Source organism: Carcharodon carcharias, chromosome 36 (genome assembly GCF_017639515.1).
Source record: "Carcharodon carcharias isolate sCarCar2 chromosome 36, sCarCar2.pri, whole genome shotgun sequence".
Lineage (NCBI taxonomy): Eukaryota > Metazoa > Chordata > Chondrichthyes > Lamniformes > Lamnidae > Carcharodon > Carcharodon carcharias.
In genome coordinates, this window is record NC_054502.1 from 7,490,338 (window position 1) to 7,510,442 (window position 20,105).

The 20,105-nt window shown below is 58.9% G+C and overlaps 1 protein-coding gene across 6 annotated transcripts in view; it reads left to right on the forward strand.

The window, feature by feature from the left end:
• LOC121272906 (zinc finger protein 687-like) overlaps nucleotides 1-20,105 on the forward strand; it is a 67,402-nt gene that overhangs the window by 31,044 nt on the left and 16,253 nt on the right. For all 6 annotated transcript variants that reach the window (XM_041179762.1, XM_041179759.1, XM_041179760.1 and 3 more), the window contains 2 exons: nucleotides 12,197-12,375; nucleotides 13,368-13,544. In XM_041179762.1, the coding sequence (XP_041035696.1) occupies nucleotides 12,197-12,375; nucleotides 13,368-13,544 (356 nt within the window). The remainder of the gene's footprint in view (nucleotides 1-12,196; nucleotides 12,376-13,367; nucleotides 13,545-20,105) is intronic.

A 20,105-nucleotide genomic window follows, 5' to 3' on the forward strand; every position in this document is an offset into this window, starting at 1 on the left:
TCCCCGTGGGAGCGAGTCCCACATTCTCCCCCCTCCCAGTGGGAGCGAGTCCCACATTCTCCCCACTCCCAGTGGGAGCGAGTCCCACATTCTCCCCACTCCCAGTGGGAGCGAGTCCCACATTCTCCCCACTCCCAGTGGGAGCGAGTCCCACATTCTCCCCACTCCCCGTGGGAGCGAGTCCCACATTCTCCCCACTCCCAGTGGGAGCGAGTCCCACATTCTCCCCACTCCCCGTGGGAGCGAGTCCCACATTCTCCCCACTCCCCGCGGGAGCGAGTCCCACATTCTCCCCACTCCCCGTGGGAGCGAGTCCCACATTCTCCCCACTCCCCGTGGGAGCGAGTCCCACATTCTCCCCACTCCCCGTGGGAGCGAGTCCCACATTCTCCCCACTCCCCGTGGGAGCGAGTCCCACATTCTCCCCACTCCCCGTGGGAGCGAGTCCCACATTCTCCCCACTCCCCGTGGGAGCGAGTCCCACATTCTCCCCACTCCCCGTGGGAGCGAGTCCCACATTCTCCCCACTCCCCGTGGGAGCGAGTCCCACATTCTCCCCACTCCCTGTGAGAGCGAGTCCCACATTCTCCCCACTCCCTGTGGGAGCGAGTCCCACATTCTCCCCACTCCCTGTGGGAGCGAGTCCCACATTCTCCCCACTCCCTGTGAGAGCGAGTCCCACATTCTCCCCACTCCCCGCGGGAACGAGTCCCACATTCTCCCCACTCCCTGTGAGAGCGAGTCCCACATTCTCCCCACTCCCCGTGGGAGCGAGTCCCACATTCTCCCCACTCCCCGTGGGAGCGAGTCCCACATTCTCCCCACTCCCCGCGGGAGCGAGTCCCACATTCTCCCCACTCCCCGTGGGAACGAGTCCCACATTCTCCCCACTCCCTGTGAGAGCGAGTCCCACATTCTCCCCACACCCCGTGGGAGCGAGTCCCACATTCTCCCCGCTCCCCGCGGGAGCGAGTCCCACATTCTCCCCGCTCCCCGTGGGAGCGAGTCCCACATTCTCCCCACTCCCCGCGGGAGCGAGTCCCACATTCTCCCCGCTCCCCGCGGGAGCCATTCCCACATTCTCCCCACTCCCCGTGGGAGCGAGTCCCACATTCTCCCCACTCCCCGCGGGAGCGAGTCCCACATTCTCCCCACTCCCCGTGGGAGCGAGTCCCACATTCTCCCCACTCCCTGTGAGAGCGAGTCCCACATTCTCCCCACTCCCCGCGGGAGTGAGTCCCACATTCTCCCCACTCCCTGTGAGAGCGAGTCCCACATTCTCCCCACTCCCCGTGGGAGCGAGTCCCACATTCTCCCCACTCCCCGTGGGAGCGAGTCCCACATTCTCCCCACTCCCCGTGGGAGTGAGTCCCACATTCTCCCCACTCCCTGTGGGAGCGAGTCCCACATTCTCCCCGCGGGAGCGAGTCCCACATTCTCCCCACTCCCCGTGGGAGCGAGTCCCACATTCTCCCCACTCCCTGTGAGAGCGAGTCCCACATTCTCCCCACTCCCCGTGGGAGCGAGTCCCACATTCTCCCCACTCCCTGTGGGAGCGAGTCCCACATTCTCCCCGCTCCCCGCGGGAGCGAGTCCCACATTCTCCCCACTCCCCGTGGGAGCGAGTCCCACATTCTCCCCACTCCCCGTGGGAGCGAGTCCCACATTCTCCCCACTCCCCGTGGGAGCGAGTCCCACATTCTCCCCACTCCCCGTGGGAGCGAGTCCCACATTCTCCCCACTCCCCGTGGGAGCGAGTCCCACATTCTCCCCACTCCCCGCGGGAGCGAGTCCCACATTCTCCCCACTCCCCGCGGGAGCGAGTCCCACATTCTCCCCACTCCCCGTGGGAGCGAGTCTCACATTCTCCCCACTCCCAGTCGGAGCGAGTCCCACATTCTCCCCACTCCCAGTGGGAGCGAGTCCCACATTCTCCCCACTCCCAGTGGGAGCGAGTCCCACATTCTCCCCACTCCCAGTGGGAGCGAGTCCCACATTCTCCCCACTCCCCGTGGGAGCGAGTCCCACATTCTCCCCACTCCCAGTGGGAGCGAGTCCCACATTCTCCCCACTCCCCGTGGGAGCGAGTCCCACATTCTCCCCACTCCCCGCGGGAGCGAGTCCCACATTCTCCCCACTCCCCGTGGGAGCGAGTCCCACATTCTCCCCACTCCCCGTGGGAGCGAGTCCCACATTCTCCCCACTCCCCGTGGGAGCGAGTCCCACATTCTCCCCACTCCCCGTGGGAGCGAGTCCCACATTCTCCCCACTCCCCACGGGAGCGAGTCCCACATTCTCCCCACTCCCCGTGGGAGCGAGTCCCACATTCTCCCCACTCCCCGTGGGAGCGAGTCCCACATTCTCCCCACTCCCCGTGGGAGCGAGTCCCACATTCTCCCCACTCCCTGTGAGAGCGAGTCCCACATTCTCCCCACTCCCTGTGGGAGCGAGTCCCACATTCTCCCCACTCCCTGTGGGAGCGAGTCCCACATTCTCCCCACTCCCTGTGAGAGCGAGTCCCACATTCTCCCCACTCCCCGCGGGAACGAGTCCCACATTCTCCCCACTCCCTGTGAGAGCGAGTCCCACATTCTCCCCACTCCCCGTGGGAGCGAGTCCCACATTCTCCCCACTCCCCGTGGGAGCGAGTCCCACATTCTCCCCACTCCCCGCGGGAGCGAGTCCCACATTCTCCCCACTCCCCGTGGGAGCGAGTCCCACATTCTCCCCACTCCCCGTGGGAGCGAGTCCCACATTCTCCCCACTCCCCGTGGGAGCGAGTCCCACATTCTCCCCACTCCCTGTGAGAGCGAGTCCCACATTCTCCCCGCTCCCCGCGGGAGCGAGTCCCACATTCTCCCCACTCCCTGTGGGAGCGAGTCCCACATTCTCCCCGCTCCCCGCGGGAGCGAGTCCCACATTCTCCCCACTCCCCGTGGGAGCGAGTCCCACATTCTCCCCACTCCCCGCGGGAGCGAGTCCCACATTCTCCCCACTCCCCGTGGGAGCGAGTCCCACATTCTCCCCACTCCCCGTGGGAGCGAGTCCCACATTCTCCCCACTCCCCGTGGGAGCGAGTCCCACATTCTCCCCACTCCCCGCGGGAGCGAGTCCCACATTCTCCCCACTCCCCGCGGGAGCGAGTCCCACATTCTCCCCACTCCCCGTGGGAGCGAGTCCCACATTCTCCCCACTCCCCGCGGGAGCGAGTCCCACATTCTCCCCACTCCCCGTGGGAGCGAGTCCCACATTCTCCCCACTCCCAGTGGGAGCGAGTCCCACATTCTCCCCCCTCCCAGTGGGAGCGAGTCCCACATTCTCCCCACTCCCCGTGGGAGCGAGTCCCACATTCTCCCCACTCCCAGTGGGAGCGAGTCCCACATTCTCCCCACTCCCCGTGGGAGCGAGTCCCACATTCTCCCCACTCCCCGTGGGAGCGAGTCCCACATTCTCCCCACTCCCAGTGGGAGCGAGTCCCACATTCTCCCCACTCCCCGTGGGAGCGAGTCCCACATTCTCCCCACTCCCCGTGGGAGCGAGTCCCACATTCTCCCCACTCCCCGTGGGAGCGAGTCCCACATTCTCCCCACTCCCCGTGGGAGCGAGTCCCACATTCTCCCCACTCCCCGTGGGAGCGAGTCCCACATTCGACCCACTCCCCTGTGGGAGCGAGTACCACGTTCTCCCCCAGTCCCCACGGGAGTGAGTCCCACATTCTCCCCACTCCCCGTGGGAGCGAGTCCCACATTCTCCCCACTCCCCGTGGGAGCGAGTCCCACATTCTCCCCACTCCCCGTGGGAGCGAGTCCCACATTCTCCCCACTCCCTGTGAGAGCGAGTCCCACATTCTCCCCACTCCCTGTGGGAGCGAGTCCCACATTCTCCCCACTCCCTGTGGGAGCGAGTCCCACATTCTCCCCACTCCCTGTGAGAGCGAGTCCCACATTCTCCCCACTCCCCGCGGGAACGAGTCCCACATTCTCCCCACTCCCTGTGAGAGCGAGTCCCACATTCTCCCCACTCCCCGTGGGAGCGAGTCCCACATTCTCCCCACTCCCCGTGGGAGCGAGTCCCACATTCTCCCCACTCCCCGCGGGAGCGAGTCCCACATTCTCCCCACTCCCCGTGGGAGCGAGTCCCACATTCTCCCCACTCCCCGTGGGAGCGAGTCCCACATTCTCCCCACTCCCCGTGGGAGCGAGTCCCACATTCTCCCCACTCCCCGTGGGAGCGAGTCCCACATTCTCCCCACTCCCTGTGAGAGCGAGTCCCACATTCTCCCCACTCCCTGTGGGAGCGAGTCCCACATTCTCCCCACTCCCTGTGGGAGCGAGTCCCACATTCTCCCCACTCCCTGTGAGAGCGAGTCCCACATTCTCCCCACTCCCCGCGGGAGCGAGTCCCACATTCTCCCCACTCCCTGTGAGAGCGAGTCCCACATTCTCCCCACTCCCCGTGGGAGCGAGTCCCACATTCTCCCCACTCCCCGTGGGAGCGAGTCCCACATTCTCCCCACTCCCTGTGGGAGCGAGTCCCACATTCTCCCCACTCCCCGCGGGAGCGAGTCCCACATTCTCCCCACTCCCCGTGGGAGCGAGTCCCACATTCTCCCCACTCCCCGTGGGAGCGAGTCCCACATTCTCCCCACTCCCTGTGAGAGCGAGTCCCACATTCTCCCCACTCCCCGCGGGAGCGAGTCCCACATTCTCCCCGCTCCCCGCGGGAGCGAGTCCCACATTCTCCCCACTCCCTGTGGGAGCGAGTCCCACATTCTCCCCGCTCCCCGCGGGAGCGAGTCCCACATTCTCCCCACTCCCCGTGGGAGCGAGTCCCACATTCTCCCCACTCCCCGTGGGAGCGAGTCCCACATTCTCCCCACTCCCCGTGGGAGCGAGTCCCACATTCTCCCCCCTCCCCGCGGGAGCGAGTCCCACATTCTCCCCACTCCCCGTGGGAGCGAGTCCCACATTCTCCCCACTCCCCGCGGGAGCGAGTCCCACATTCTCCCCACTCCCCGTGGGAGCGAGTCCCACATTCTCCCCACTCCCCGTGGGAGCGAGTCCCACATTCTCCCCACTCCCCGCGGGAGCGAGTCCCACATTCTCCCCACTCCCCGCGGGAGCGAGTCCCACATTCTCCCCACTCCCCGTGGGAGCGAGTCCCACATTCTCCCCACTCCCAGTGGGAGCGAGTCCCACATTCTCCCCACTCCCAGTGGGAGCGAGTCCCACATTCTCCCCACTCCCAGTGGGAGCGAGTCCCACATTCTCCCCACTCCCAGTGGGAGCGAGTCCCACATTCTCCCCACTCCCCGTGGGAGCGAGTCCCACATTCTCCCCACTCCCAGTGGGAGCGAGTCCCACATTCTCCCCACTCCCCGTGGGAGCGAGTCCCACATTCTCCCCACTCCCCGCGGGAGCGAGTCCCACATTCTCCCCACTCCCCGTGGGAGCGAGTCCCACATTCTCCCCACTCCCCGTGGGAGCGAGTCCCACATTCTCCCCACTCCCCGTGGGAGCGAGTCCCACATTCTCCCCACTCCCCGTGGGAGCGAGTCCCACATTCTCCCCACTCCCCGTGGGAGCGAGTCCCACATTCTCCCCACTCCCTGTGTGAGCGAGTCCCACATTCTCCCCACTCCCTGTGGGAGCGAGTCCCACATTCTCCCCACTCCCTGTGGGAGCGAGTCCCACATTCTCCCCACTCCCTGTGAGAGCGAGTCCCACATTCTCCCCACTCCCCGCGGGAACGAGTCCCACATTCTCCCCACTCCCTGTGAGAGCGAGTCCCACATTCTCCCCACTCCCCGTGGGAGCGAGTCCCACATTCTCCCCGCTCCCCGCGGGAGCGAGTCCCACATTCTCCCCGCTCCCCGTGGGAGCGAGTCCCACATTCTCCCCACTCCCCGCGGGAGCGAGTCCCACATTCTCCCCGCTCCCCGCGGGAGCCATTCCCACATTCTCCCCACTCCCCGTGGGAGCGAGTCCCACATTCTCCCCACTCCCCGCGGGAGCGAGTCCCACATTCTCCCCACTCCCCGTGGGAGCGAGTCCCACATTCTCCCCACTCCCTGTGAGAGCGAGTCCCACATTCTCCCCACTCCCTGTGAGAGCGAGTCCCACATTCTCCCCACTCCCCGCGGGAGTGAGTCCCACATTCTCCCCACTCCCTGTGAGAGCGAGTCCCACATTCTCCCCACTCCCCGTGGGAGCGAGTCCCACATTCTCCCCACTCCCCGTGGGAGCGAGTCCCACATTCTCCCCACTCCCCGTGGGAGTGAGTCGCACATTCTCCCCACTCCCTGTGGGAGCGAGTCCCACATTCTCCCCGCGGGAGCGAGTCCCACATTCTCCCCACTCCCCGTGGGAGCGAGTCCCACATTCTCCCCACTCCCTGTGAGAGCGAGTCCCACATTCTCCCCACTCCCCGCGGGAGCGAGTCCCACATTCTCCCCACTCCCTGTGGGAGCGAGTCCCACATTCTCCCCGCTCCCCGCGGGAGCGAGTCCCACATTCTCCCCACTCCCCGTGGGAGCGAGTCCCACATTCTCCCCACTCCCCGCGGGAGCGAGTCCCACATTCTCCCTACTCCCCGTGGGAGCGAGTCCCACATTCTCCCCACTCCCCGTGGGAGCGAGTCCCACATTCTCCCCACTCCCCGTGGGAGCGAGTCCCACATTCTCCCCACTCCCCGCGGGAGCGAGTCCCACATTCTCCCCACTCCCCGCGGGAGCGTGTCCCACATTCTCCCCACTCCCCGTGGGAGCGAGTCCCACATTCTCCCCACTCCCAGTGGGAGCGAGTCCCACATTCTCCCCACTCCCAGTGGGAGCGAGTCCCACATTCTCCCCACTCCCAGTGGGAGCGAGTCCCACATTCTCCCCACTCCCAGTGGGAGCGAGTCCCACATTCTCCCCACTCCCAGTGGGAGCGAGTCCCACATTCTCCCCACTCCCCGTGGGAGCGAGTCCCACATTCTCCCCACTCCCAGTGGGAGCGAGTCCCACATTCTCCCCACTCCCCGTGGGAGCGAGTCCCACATTCTCCCCACTCCCCGCGGGAGCGAGTCCCACATTCTCCCCACTCCCCGTGGGAGCGAGTCCCACATTCTCCCCACTCCCCGTGGGAGCGAGTCCCACATTCTCCCCACTCCCCGTGGGAGCGAGTCCCACATTCTCCCCACTCCCCGTGGGAGCGAGTCCCACATTCTCCCCACTCCCCGCGGGAGCGAGTCCCACATTCTCCCCACTCCCCGTGGGAGCGAGTCCCACATTCTCCCCACTCCCCGTGGGAGCGAGTCCCACATTCTCCCCACTCCCCGTGGGAGCGAGTCCCACATTCTCCCCACTCCCTGTGAGAGCGAGTCCCACATTCTCCCCACTCCCTGTGGGAGCGAGTCCCACATTCTCCCCACTCCCTGTGGGAGCGAGTCCCACATTCTCCCCACTCCCTGTGAGAGCGAGTCCCACATTCTCCCCACTCCCCGCGGGAACGAGTCCCACATTCTCCCCACTCCCCGTGGGAGCGAGTCCCACATTCTCCCCGCTCCCCGCGGGAGCGAGTCCCACATTCTCCCCGCTCCCCGTGGGAGCGAGTCCCACATTCTCCCCACTCCCCGCGGGAGCGAGTCCCACATTCTCCCCGCTCCCCGCGGGAGCCATTCCCACATTCTCCCCACTCCCCGTGGGAGCGAGTCCCACATTCTCCCCACTCCCCGCGGGAGCGAGTCCCACATTCTCCCCACTCCCCGTGGGAGCGAGTCCCACATTCTCCCCACTCCCTGTGAGAGCGAGTCCCACATTCTCCCCACTCCCTGTGAGAGCGAGTCCCACATTCTCCCCACTCCCCGCGGGAGTGAGTCCCACATTCTCCCCACTCCCTGTGAGAGCGAGTCCCACATTCTCCCCACTCCCCGTGGGAGCGAGTCCCACATTCTCCCCGCGGGAGCGAGTCCCACATTCTCCCCGCGGGAGCGAGTCCCACATTCTCCCCACTCCCCGTGGGAGCGAGTCCCACATTCTCCCCTCTCCCCGTGGGAGCGAGTCCCACATTCTCCCCACTCCCCGTGGGAGCGAGTCCCACATTCTCCCCACTCCCCGTGGGAGCGAGTCCCACATTCTCCCCACTCCCCGTGGGAGCGAGTCCCACATTCTCCCCACTCCCCACGGGAGCGAGTCCCACATTCTCCCCACTCCCCGTGGGAGCGAGTCCCACATTCTCCCCACTCCCCGTGGGAGCGAGTCCCACATTCTCCCCACTCCCCGTGGGAGCGAGTCCCACATTCTCCCCACTCCCCGTGGGAGCGAGTCCCACATTCTCCCCACTCCCCGCGGGAGCGAGTCCCACATTCTCCCCACTCCCTGTGGGAGCGAGTCCCACATTCTCCCCACTCCCTGTGGGAGCGAGTCCCACATTCTCCCCACTCCCCTGTGAGAGCGAGTCCCACATTCTCCCCACTCCCTGTGAGAGCGAGTCCCACATTCTCCCCACTCCCCGTGGGAGCGAGTCCCACATTCTCCCCCACTCCCCGTGGGAGCGAGTCCCACATTCTCCCCCACTCCCCGCGGGAGCGAGTCCCACATTCTCCTCGTGGGAGCGAGTCCCACATTCTCCCCGCTCCCCACGGTTGCGAGTCCCACATTCTCCCCGATCCCCGTGGGAGCGAGTCCCACATTCTCCCCACTCCCCGTGGGAGCGAGTCCCACATTCTCCCCACTCCCCGCGGGAGCGAGTCCCACATTCTCCCCACTCCCCGCGGGAGCGAGTCCCACATTCTCCCCACTCCCCGTGGGAGCGAGTCCCACATTCTCCCCACTCCCCGTGGGAGCGAGTCCCACATTCTCCCCACTCCCCGCGGGAGCGAGTCCCACATTCTCCCCACTCCCCGTGAGAGCGAGTCCCACATTCTCCCCACTCCCCGTGGGAGCGAGTCCCACATTCTCCCCACTCCCTGTGAGAGCGAGTCCCACATTCTCCCCACTCCCTGTGAGAGCGAGTCCCACATTCTCCCCACTCCCCGCGGGAGCGAGTCCCACATTCTCCCCACTCCCTGTGGGAGCGAGTCCCACATTCTCCCCACTCCCCGTGGGAGCGAGTCCCACATTCTCCCCACTCCCTGTGGGAGCGAGTCCCACATTCTCCCCACTCCCCGTGGGAGCGAGTCCCACATTCTCCCCACTCCCCGTGGGAGCGAGTCCCACATTCTCCCCACTCCCCGTGGGAGCGAGTCCCACATTCTCCCCACTCCCCGTGGGAGCGAGTCCCACATTCTCCCCACTCCCCGTGGGAGCGAGTCCCACATTCTCCCCACTCCCCGTGGGAGCGAGTCCCACATTCTCCCCACTCCCCGTGGGAGCGAGTCCCACATTCTCCCCACTCCCTGTGGGAGCGAGTCCCACATTCTCCCCACTCCCCGTGAGAGCGAGTCCCACATTCTCCCCACTCCCGCGGGAGCGAGTCCCACATTCTCCCCACTCCCTGTGAGAGCGAGTCCCACATTCTCCCCACTCCCCGCGGGTGCGAGTCCCACATTCTCCCCACTCCCTGTGAGAGCGAGTCCCACATTCTCCCCACTCCCCGCGGGTGCGAGTCCCACATTCTCCCCACTCCCTGTGGGAGCGAGTCCCACATTCTCCCCGCTCCCCGCGGGAGCGAGTCCCACATTCTCCCCACTCCCCGTGGGAGCGAGTCCCACATTCTCCCCACTCCCCGTGGGAGCGAGTCCCACATTCTCCCCACTCCCCGTGGGAGCGAGTCCCACATTCTCCCCACTCCCCGTGGGAGCGAGTCCCACATTCTCCCCACTCCCCGTGGGAGCGAGTCCCACATTCTCCCCACTCCCCGCGGGAGCGAGTCCCACATTCTCCCCACTCCCTGTGAGAGCGAGTCCCACATTCTCCCCACTCCCCGTGGGAGCGAGTCCCACATTCTCCCCACTCCCTGTGGGAGCGAGTCCCACATTCTCCCCACTCCCCGTGGGAGCGAGTCCCCCATTCTCCCCACTCCCTGTGGGAGCGAGTCCCACATTCTCCCCACTCCCCGCGGGAGCGAGTCCCACATTCTCCCCACTCCTCGTGGGAGCGAGTCCCACATTCTCCCCACTCCCCGTGGGAGCAAGTCCCACATTCTCCCCACTCCCTGTGGGAGCGAGTCCCACATTCTCCCCACTCCCTGTGGGAGCGAGTCCCACATTCTCCCCACTCCCTGTGGGAGCGAGTCCCACATTCTCCCCACTCCCCGCGGGAGCGAGTCCCACATTCTCCCCACTCCTCGTGGGAGCGAGTCCCACATTCTCCCCACTCCCCGTGGGAGCGAGTCCCACATTCTCCCCACTCCCCGTGGGAGCGAGTCCCACAGTCTCCCCACTCCCCGTGGGAGCGAGTCCCACATTCTCCCCACTCCCCGCGGGGGCGAGTCCCACATTCTCCCCACTCCCCGTGGGAGCGAGTCCCACATTCTCCCCACTCCCCGTGGGAGCGAGTCCCACATTCTCCCCACTCCCCGCGGGAGCGAGTCCCACATTCTCCCCACTCCCCGTGGGAGCGAGTCCCACATTCTCCCCACTCCCTGTGGGAGCGAGTCCCACATTCTCCCCGCTCCCCACGGGAGCGAGTCCCACATTCTCCCCGTGGGAGCGAGTCCCACATTCTCCCCACTCCCCACGGGAGCGAGTCCCACATTCTCCCCTCTCCCCGTGGGAGCGAGTCCCACATTCTCCCCACTCCCCGTGGGAGCGAGTCCCACATTCTCCCCACTCCCCGCGGGAGCGAGTCCCACATTCTCCCCACTCCCTGTGAGAGCGAGTCCCACATTCTCCCCACTCCCTGTGGGAGCGAGTCCCACATTCTCCCCACTCCCTGTGAGAGCGAGTCCCACATTCTCCCCACTCCCCGTGGGAGCGAGTCCCACATTCTCCCCACTCACTGGGTAAAGAAGTTCCTCCTGAATCCCCGCTTGGATTTATTAGTGGCTGTCTTATATTGACGGCCCCCAAGTCCTGTTCTCCCCCCGCCCCCGGCCCCCCACCAGGAGAAACAGCTCCACGCCTACCCTATCGAACCCTTTCATAGTTTTCAGGTCCGCCTTCTGGAGCTCCCCAAAGAGCAGTGACTCACACTTCTGTCTGGTTCCATGGGCGCCCTGTCCCTAATGACTATAATTCCTGAATGAGCCTGGGGCAAAGAGTGTCTGCAGGTGGGTATCCTGGCCTGCGCCCAGTGCTATCTTTACCTAACAATCCTGCACAGGTACTTGACCAGCCCCCTCCCCTGGGTGACAGTTTAATGGTCAGCAGACAGGAACCTTGTCATTTCCACATCTTCTCATTAACCTAGGACATTCCAGAACTATGTGGGTCAGAATTACATCAGATAGTCACAGAAACAAGGCAGCATGACAGGATCAGCCATCATCCTGTGCAACAGACTGTATCTCTACTGATTTTAATCCACTAATCCCACTCCCTCTCAGCGCCCTGTGTTTCTGACTGTATCTTTACTGATGTTAATCCAGCTCCCCCTCACTGTCACTCAGTAACCCCTCTCCCCCAGCGCCCTGTGTTACTGACTATCTCTACTGATGCTAATCCAGCTCCCCCTCACTGTCACTCAATAACCCCTCTTCCCCCCAGCACCCTGCATTACTGACTGTATTTCTACTGATGTTAATCCAGCTCCCTCACACTGTCACTCAGTAACCCCTCTTCCCCGGCACCCTGTGTTACTGACTGTATCTCTACTGATGTTAATCCAGCTCCCTCTCACTGTCACTCACTAACCCCTCTCCCCCCAGTGCCCTGTGTTACTGACTGTATCTCTTCTGATGTTAATCCAGCCCCCTCACACTGTCACTCAGTAACCTCTTCTCAATCTGTGGTGCTAATGTGTTTTTATTCTGTCAGAGTGCACCAGCGGTGATAAGGATCTTGAATTCTTCACATTGGTGTTGAGTGAACTGGTAACCCAGTGGGTGCCTTTGGGCTGGAGGTTATAGAGTTAGCACAGAAAGAGGCCCTTTGGCCCATCGTGTCCATGCTGGCCATTAAGCACCTATCAATTCTAATCCCATTTTCCAGCACTTGGCCCATAGCCCTGTATGCTACAGTGTTTCAAGCGCTCATCTGAACGCTGGGTTAAGACTGTGTGTGTGCGTATGTGTATTAGTAATGTCTCATTTCCTCCTTTTTCCCCCCCCCCCAGGTCTGTCAGCTGTGCCAGATGTTACTCCCCAGCAAGTGTAGCTACTTTGCTCACTACCGCCTGCACAAGAGCAAGTCGCCGTACATCTGCCCCGAATGTGGAGGGGTCTGCCGGGCAGCGCACATCCAGGGGCACGTGAAAGACGTCTGCTTTCACTTTTCCCGCAAAGTCGGATACAAGTAGGTGACCGGAGACGGGAGCTCGATATCCTGCCTCACGCTGTGGGATTTTGTTCTTTATCTGTATGCCGGTTTCCTCCCACCCCCTCCCCTGGAGTCTCGAACTCTCGTCGGGGCAGGTAACCCACTGGGTTACGAGGTACCAGACCCCCGCCCCCACCGATGTCTGTCCACCCCTCCAGCATGAGCCTAGAACCTGTTGGACAGGAAAGCTTATCAGAACTAAACCTGGCGCGACCCTCGCTCGGCAAGCAGTTTGCATCGATTCGAAGGGTAATCTGCCTGGTAACTCTTAAATGCCAGCTCTGGTGAAGCGGGTCGCTCTCATGGAATCAGGAGCCTGTGGGCTCAAACCCACTCCGCAAACCTGGGCAGACACTCGGAGTGCAGCCCTGGAGGGAGCGGGAGTGAGGAGTTGTTAAACCAGGCATCTTCTGTGCCCCCCCCACGCCCCAGGAAGACGTTGAAGATCCCATAGTCACCAATTCGTGAAGAAAAGGGAAGGATTGCAAAACACATTGTTTAAATGGTGGCAGACTTGTAAATGTTGATGTTCAGAGGGATTTGGGTGTCCTGGTTGCAACACAAAAATTAACCTGCGGATGCAGCAAGCAATTGGTGAAGGAAGTAGTAGGTAGGCTTTGGAGTAGAAGAGTAAGGAATAGGATTGGTGGGACTACACCTGGAGTATTGTGTACTTTTAAGGGGTCAGCCGTTTAGGAATGAGAGGAGGAATTTCTTCACTCAGAGGGTTGTGAGTCTTTGGAATAGTTTGCGCCAGAGGGTTGTGGATACTCAGTTATTGAGTATTCAGGGCAGAGTCGAGAGGTTTTTAGATACTAAGGGATATAGGGGGAGCGCAGGAAAGTGGAGCTAAGACTGAAGATCAGCCATGATTTTCCTGAAATGGTGGTGCAGACTCGAGGCAGCGAATGGCCAACTCCTGCTCCTTCGTCTTATGTTCTCTCTGTCTCTCTCTCTCTCCCCCTTAGGTGCCCCCAGTGTGGAGTTGTGTACGGAGGAGTCACCTCAATCAAGTCTCACATTCAGGACATGCACTGCGAGGCATTCCACAAGTGCCCGATATGCCCCATGGCATTCAAATCTGCCCCCAGTGCACACTCGCACATCTACACGCAGCACCCGGGAGTCAGCAATCAGCAAGCCAAGTAAGTGATGGCGGGGAGGGCTCACAGTGACGATCATGTTTCGGCGGGGGGAGATGTCGACAGCCCAGGCAGAGTTCACAGAAACCTCCTTGTCTCCTGAGGGCGCTGACTCCTCCCTTCCAAGTGTGTGCCTGCTCCCCTCTCCTACTTCACCCCAACAGGCCATTTTCATTGTGTCAGCTAATACCTGCGTGCATGTGATTTTTTTTCAACTGTATACATGATGTTTACAAGGCTGCTAACATGGGTCGACCAGAAGAACCTCTCTTCTGACCTTTACCTCTGCCCCTGTGGCTACCACCAACCACCACCACCACCACTACCACCACCACCACCACCCACCCCACCCCACCACCACCACCACCACCACCACCCCCCCCCCACCCCCCCACCAAACCTACTGAGTAAATGAGAGGTGAGCGTTAGTGGCTACCCCAATTCCCCCCGCTCTGTCCCTTTGCAGGGTTTCAGTGTGTAGCTGAGGTCACGCTGCCCACCAGGGGGCAGAAGACACTGCTGCAAATTTGACGTGATTCACGGAAACAGGCCATTCAGCCCATCTGCCCTGTGCCAGTGCTCTTGCTCTGCACGAGCCACCTCCCTCTCACCCCACCACCATATCCTTCTACTCCTTTCTCTCTCATGTGTTTATCCACCTTCCCCTTAAATGAATCTCTGCTATTCACCTTACTCTATGGTGCTTTCCACGTTCTCCCCACTCTCGGTAAAGAAGTTTCTCCTGAATTCCCGATTGGCTTTATTAGTGACTGTCTTATATTGATGGCTCATGGTTCTGGCCTCATCTGTGAGTGGAAACCTCTCCCTGTCAAACCCCTTTTGTAATAGAGTTGCGGTTTATATATATATTTTTTTGATAGTTACAACCTCTCAGTTCTTCTTGACCTTATGAACCTTTTTTTTTCTGCCATTCCTTCATTGCCTTTACATCTTTCTTTATAATACAGGGTACACAATGACTCCAAGCGTGATCTACCAAGGCTTCTCACCCGGTAACGACCAGGCTAAGCAGCTTGGGTGGAAGAGGTTGGGGAGGGGCCGTAGGTGCAGGCAATGAAACCCTTAGGATAAGATCCACCGGATTTCAGATCCGGATCCGGATTTCTATTCATTCATTCGTCCCCGCTGGATTAGAGCACCTGTGTGCATCTGATAGTGTTTGACAGTGATGCACCCAAGGGTGAGTAGGCCAACGGTGGTTAATGGTCCACCTTCAATGCTTCAGGATTGGCGTTCGGCACAGGTAGCGGAGGGCGGGAAGCACCTCTGGAGCCGAAGCACAGCCAGAGTCGAGGCTTTCAGGAAAACAGAGGAGAGCATTAAACAAGAGGGGAGGCTGTTTATAAACAGTACGTCTTGCTAAGCGAGATCACCCCTGGTAAGGGATATATTCAAATCGCGTGAAGGTGCAGCTGGAGACTGAGCGCAGCGAGATCAAGTGCTTAAATCTGGGAATTCAGAGAGAGGAGGTGCTGTTCTGGCCTTTTACAAAAAAAGAGTGACCTAAGGTGGGTTTGGTGGGCGGGGGGCAGGGAGGGGGGTGGGGGGGGGGGTGTTGCTGAGATAGCGAGTCCCAAGAGGGCATTAATGAGGTGTGCAGGAAGATAATTGCTGAGTTTCAAGGCCCCCGGCCCACTCTAATCGAGGGCAATGGTTTCAGCCACTGAAGAGATACAAGTATGATATTAAGTTTACAGTGTAACCAGATAACTCCACTATGTAACTGTGGATAATCGGTGAGTGATATTTCTAAACCAATTATTAAATACAAACAAAATAAAGATGACAGGCTAGGTGATGTGTTGCAGCTGTAGCATGTGGGAGCTGGTGGATTCCAGTGTGATCCACAGCGAGCACGTCTGCTGCTGGTGGATTCCGGTGTGATCCACAGCGAACACATCTGCTGCTGGTGGATTCCGGTGTGATCCACAGCGGGCACGTCTGCTGCTGGTGGATTCCGGTGTGATCCACAGTGAGCACGTCTGCTGCTGGTGGATTCCGGTGTGATCCACAGCGAGCACATCTGCTGCTGGTGGATTCCAGTGTGATCCACAGTGAGCACGCGTGCTGCTGGTGGATTCCTGTGTGATCCACAGCGAGCGCATCTGCTGCAAGTGTCTGCAGCTCGAAGAACTTCGGCTCTGAGTTAATGAGCTGGAGTCAGAGCTTCAGGCCCTGCGATGCATCAGGGAGGTGAAAAATTAACCTGCCCCCAACTAAGATCCTTCGGCAGGTAGGAGCCTGGATCCAAGTGGAGAGAGAGGAGGCTTTGACTGGTCCCTGTCCCACCGTGAACACAATTGGAGACCATTCCCGGTGTTACCCTGTGCCAACCGCCCCCATTCACCTGAGAGCAGAGAGGGAATTAGGCCTTGCTTCCTGACGAATTCTGAATCGAGGAGGTTAAGGCTGCAATTTTATTTGTGTAGTGAATGCCAATTACTGAAGCCAAGCAATAATCACCTCATTTGCTGAGTTAAAGGTGGTTAGTCCGTCACTGAATCTGTAGAGGGAGCACTGGTCAGTAAGGTGCAGCATTGTTTCCACAAGTGCATAAGGTGTTTGTACTGAGGCCCCAGCGGGAGGTTGGCTGCACAGGGGCCCTGGCCTGTCCTGAATCAAGACAGAAAGGTCAAAACCACAAGGAGGCAGTAGAACGGGGCCAGAGAAGACTTTTCCTGCATTTTGTACTGAGGGTAACGACCTGGAACTCACTGCACACGAGAGGCTGTGGATGTGCAAAAAATCAATGATTTCAAAAGGAAGTTGGATTGACCCTTGAAGGAAATGAGCTTTCAGGGCAACAGGGATTGAGTAGGAGAGCGGGATGGACTGGATTGCTCTGTGGGGAGCCGGCATGGACTCAATGGGCTGAATGGCCTCCTGTGCCATAATGACTCTGACTATGACTTTGTTTCAGGCGGCAGTGACACCCCTTAGGCTAGGCACTTCAGATTTGGTCAGGGAAGGAGGATGTGCCTATATGAGAGAGAGATATGGGAATCCAGAAGGTAACAATGAAGGAACCTCAGCCCAGGAAACTGTCCAATAGGTTCGATGTTCTTGCAGCTTGTGTGGTCGAGAGCAGAGTGGGTGAGCAAACTGATCATGGCCTTGTGGTGCAGGGAGCCATTCTAGTGCGGGGGCGGGGGTGGAGTTAAGGATATCTCCTTAGGGCTGGAGAGGAACTTGGAGTGGGAGGGGAACGATCCAACAACATAGGGAGGAGTAAGAAAGAGGTTCTGAGGGCATATGAGCAGCTAAGGATTATTTCAAAAGCAAAGCCACAACGATAATAATCTCTGGATCACTACCTGAGCCAAAAGCAAATTGGCGTTGGGTAATTTAAGATCAGTGAGTTGAATGAAGGGCTCAAAAATTGGTGCGGGAGAAATGGGATTTGATTTGCGGGACACTGGCAGTATTGGGGAAAGAGGGAGCTACACCTCTGAAATGGTCTTCACCTGAACCATGCTAGGACAAGCAAGGTGGATAAAGGGAAACCAGTAGCTGTAGTGAATTTGGATTTTCGAAAGGCATTCGATTAGGTGCCACATAAAAGGCTGCTGCAGAAGATAAAAGCTCATGGTGTTGGGAGTGATATTTTAACATGGCTGGAGGAATACCCAACAGGAAACATTGAGTCAGGATATATGGTTTGTTTTCAGGTTGGCAAATTGTAACTCGTGGAGTGCTGCAGAGTATAGTGCTGGCATCTATTTACGATCTATACTAATGCCTTGGATGAAGGGACAGAATTGTAGACAGAATTGCTAATGATACAAAAAGATAGGTAGGGAAGACAGTTGTGAGGGAGATGACCTACCTATACTTCTTTGCAGACTAAGTGACTGGGTAAAAATTTGGCAGATGGTGTTTAATGTGGGAAAATGTGAGGTTGTCCACTTTGGCAGGAAGAATAGAAAAGCAGAATAATATTTAAATAGAGACTGCAAATTGCTGCAGCACAGAGAGATCTGGGCGTCCTTGTACATGAATCGCATACATGCTTGTACTTGTACATGTTTGGGTTTCGCTAGGGCCACTAAGCTACTGACCAGTTGTCCAAACATGGACAAAAGAGCTGAACTTGAGGTGAGAGTGACTGCCCTCCACATCAAGGTCACATCTGACTGACTGTGGCATTAAGAAACTGTAGCAAAACTGGAGTCAATGGGAATTGGGGAAAACTCTCCACTGGTTGGAGTCATACCTAGCACCAAGGAAGATGGTTGTGGTTGTTGGAGGCCAATCAGGGTCAACTGAGGCCAATCTCAGTCCCAGTTCGAGATGCACTGCAGCAACTGACCAAAGCTCCTTCGACAGCACCTTCCAAACCCTCGACCTCAACTACCTAGAAGGACAAGGGCAACGGCAAAGGGCATGGGAACACCACCATCAGCACATTCCCCTCCAAGCCACTCACCATCCTGACTTGGAAATGTATCGGCCGTTCCTTCACTGTCTGGAAATCCTGGAACTCCCTCCCTAACAGCGTTGTGGGTGTACCTACACCACAGGGACTCCAGTGGTTCAAGAAGGTGGCTCACCCACCACCTTCTCAAGGGGCAGTTAGGGATGGGCAATAAATGCTGGGCCCAGCCAGCGATGCCCACATCCTGTGAATGAATTTTTAAAAATCACAATTAGTCAGCAGACAGATGCAGCAAGTAATTAGGAAGGCAAATGGAATATTGCCTTTATTGCAATGTGGATGAAGTATAAAAGTAGAGGTGCTGGCATAGTGGTTTTATCACTGGATTAGTAATCCTGTGACCCAGGGCTATGCTCTGAGGACCTGGGTTTGAATCCCACCACGGCAGATGGTGGAATTTGAATTCAATAAAAATCTGGAATTAAAAGTCTAATGATGACATGAAACCATTGCCAATTGATGTAAAAACCCATCTGGTTCACCAAGGTCCTTTAGGGAAGGAAAAATGTTGTCCTTACCTGGCCTGGCTTATGTGTGACTCCAGACCTACGGCAATACGGTGAACTCTGAAATGGCCTAGCAAGCCGCTCAGTTGTAATAAACGCCCCCCCCCCCCCCCCCCCCCCCCCCCCCCCCCCCGGCTACAAAGTCACAAAAAAGGAATGAAACTGGACAGACCACCCGGCATCTACCTAGGCACCTGAAGCGACAACAGCAATCTCAGTCCTGTCGACCCTGCAAAGTCCTCCTTACTAACGTCTGGGGGCTAGTGCTGAAATTGGGAGAGCTGTCTCACAGATTAGTCAAGCAACAGCCTGACATAGTCATCCTCATGGAATCATATCTTACAGATAACGTCCCAGACACCACCATCACTATCCCAGGGTATCCCACTGGCAGGACAGATGCAGCAGAGGTGGCGGCACAGTGGTATACTGTCAGGAGAGAGTTGCCCTGGGAGTCCTCAACATCGACTCCGTCCCTCATGAAGTCTCATGGCATCAGGTCAAACGTGGACAAGGAAACCTCCTGATTACCACGTACCACCCTCCCTCAGCTGATGAATCAGTGCTCCTCCATGTTGAACACCACTTGGAGGAAGCACTGAAGATGCCAAGGGCACAGAATGTACTCTGGGTGGGGGAATTCAATGTCCATCATAAGAGTGGCTCGGCAGCACCCTACTGACTGAGCTGGCCGAGTCCTAAAGGACATAGCTGCTAGACTGGGTCTGCGGCGTGTGGTGGGAAAAACATACTTGACCTCATCCTCACCAACCTGTCTGCTGCAGATGCATCTGTCCATGTCCCGTCTTCATATTGAGGATACCCTCTGTCGTGTTGTTTGGTACTGCCACCGTGCTAAATGGGATAGACTTCGAACAGACCTAGCAACTCAAGACTGGGCATCCATGGGCTATCAGCAGTGTATTGGACTCGAACACAATCTGTAACCTCATGGCCCGGCATATCCCCCACTCTACCATTACCTTCAAGCCATGGAATTAGCCCTGATTCAATGGAGAGTGCAGAAGGGCATGCCAGGAGCAGCACCAGGCGTACCTAAAAATGAGGTGTCAACCTGATGAAGCTATAACACAGGACTACTTGCATGCCAAACAGCATAAACAGCAAGTGATAGATAGAGCTAAGCGATACCACAACCAGCGGATCAGATCTAAGCCCTGCAGTCCTGCCACATCCAGTCAGGAATGGTGGTGGACAATTAAACAACTCACTGGAGGAGGAGGCTCCACAAATATCCCCATCCTCAATGATGGAGGAGCCCAGCACATCAGTGCATTTGCTACAATCTTCAGCCAGAAGTACTGCGTGGATGATCCATCTTGGCCTCTTCCAGAGGTTTCCAGCATCACAGATGCCAGTATTCAGCCAATTCGATTCATTCCAGCTAATATCAAGAAATGGTTGAAGGCACTGGGTAATGCAAAGGCTATGGGCCCTGACAATATTCGCAATAGCGCTGAAGACTTGTGCTCCAGAACTTGTGCTCCTAGCCAAGCTGTTCCAGTGCAGCTACAACACTGGCATCTACCCGGCTATGCGGAAAATTGCCCAGGTATGTCCTGTACACAAAAAGCAGGACAA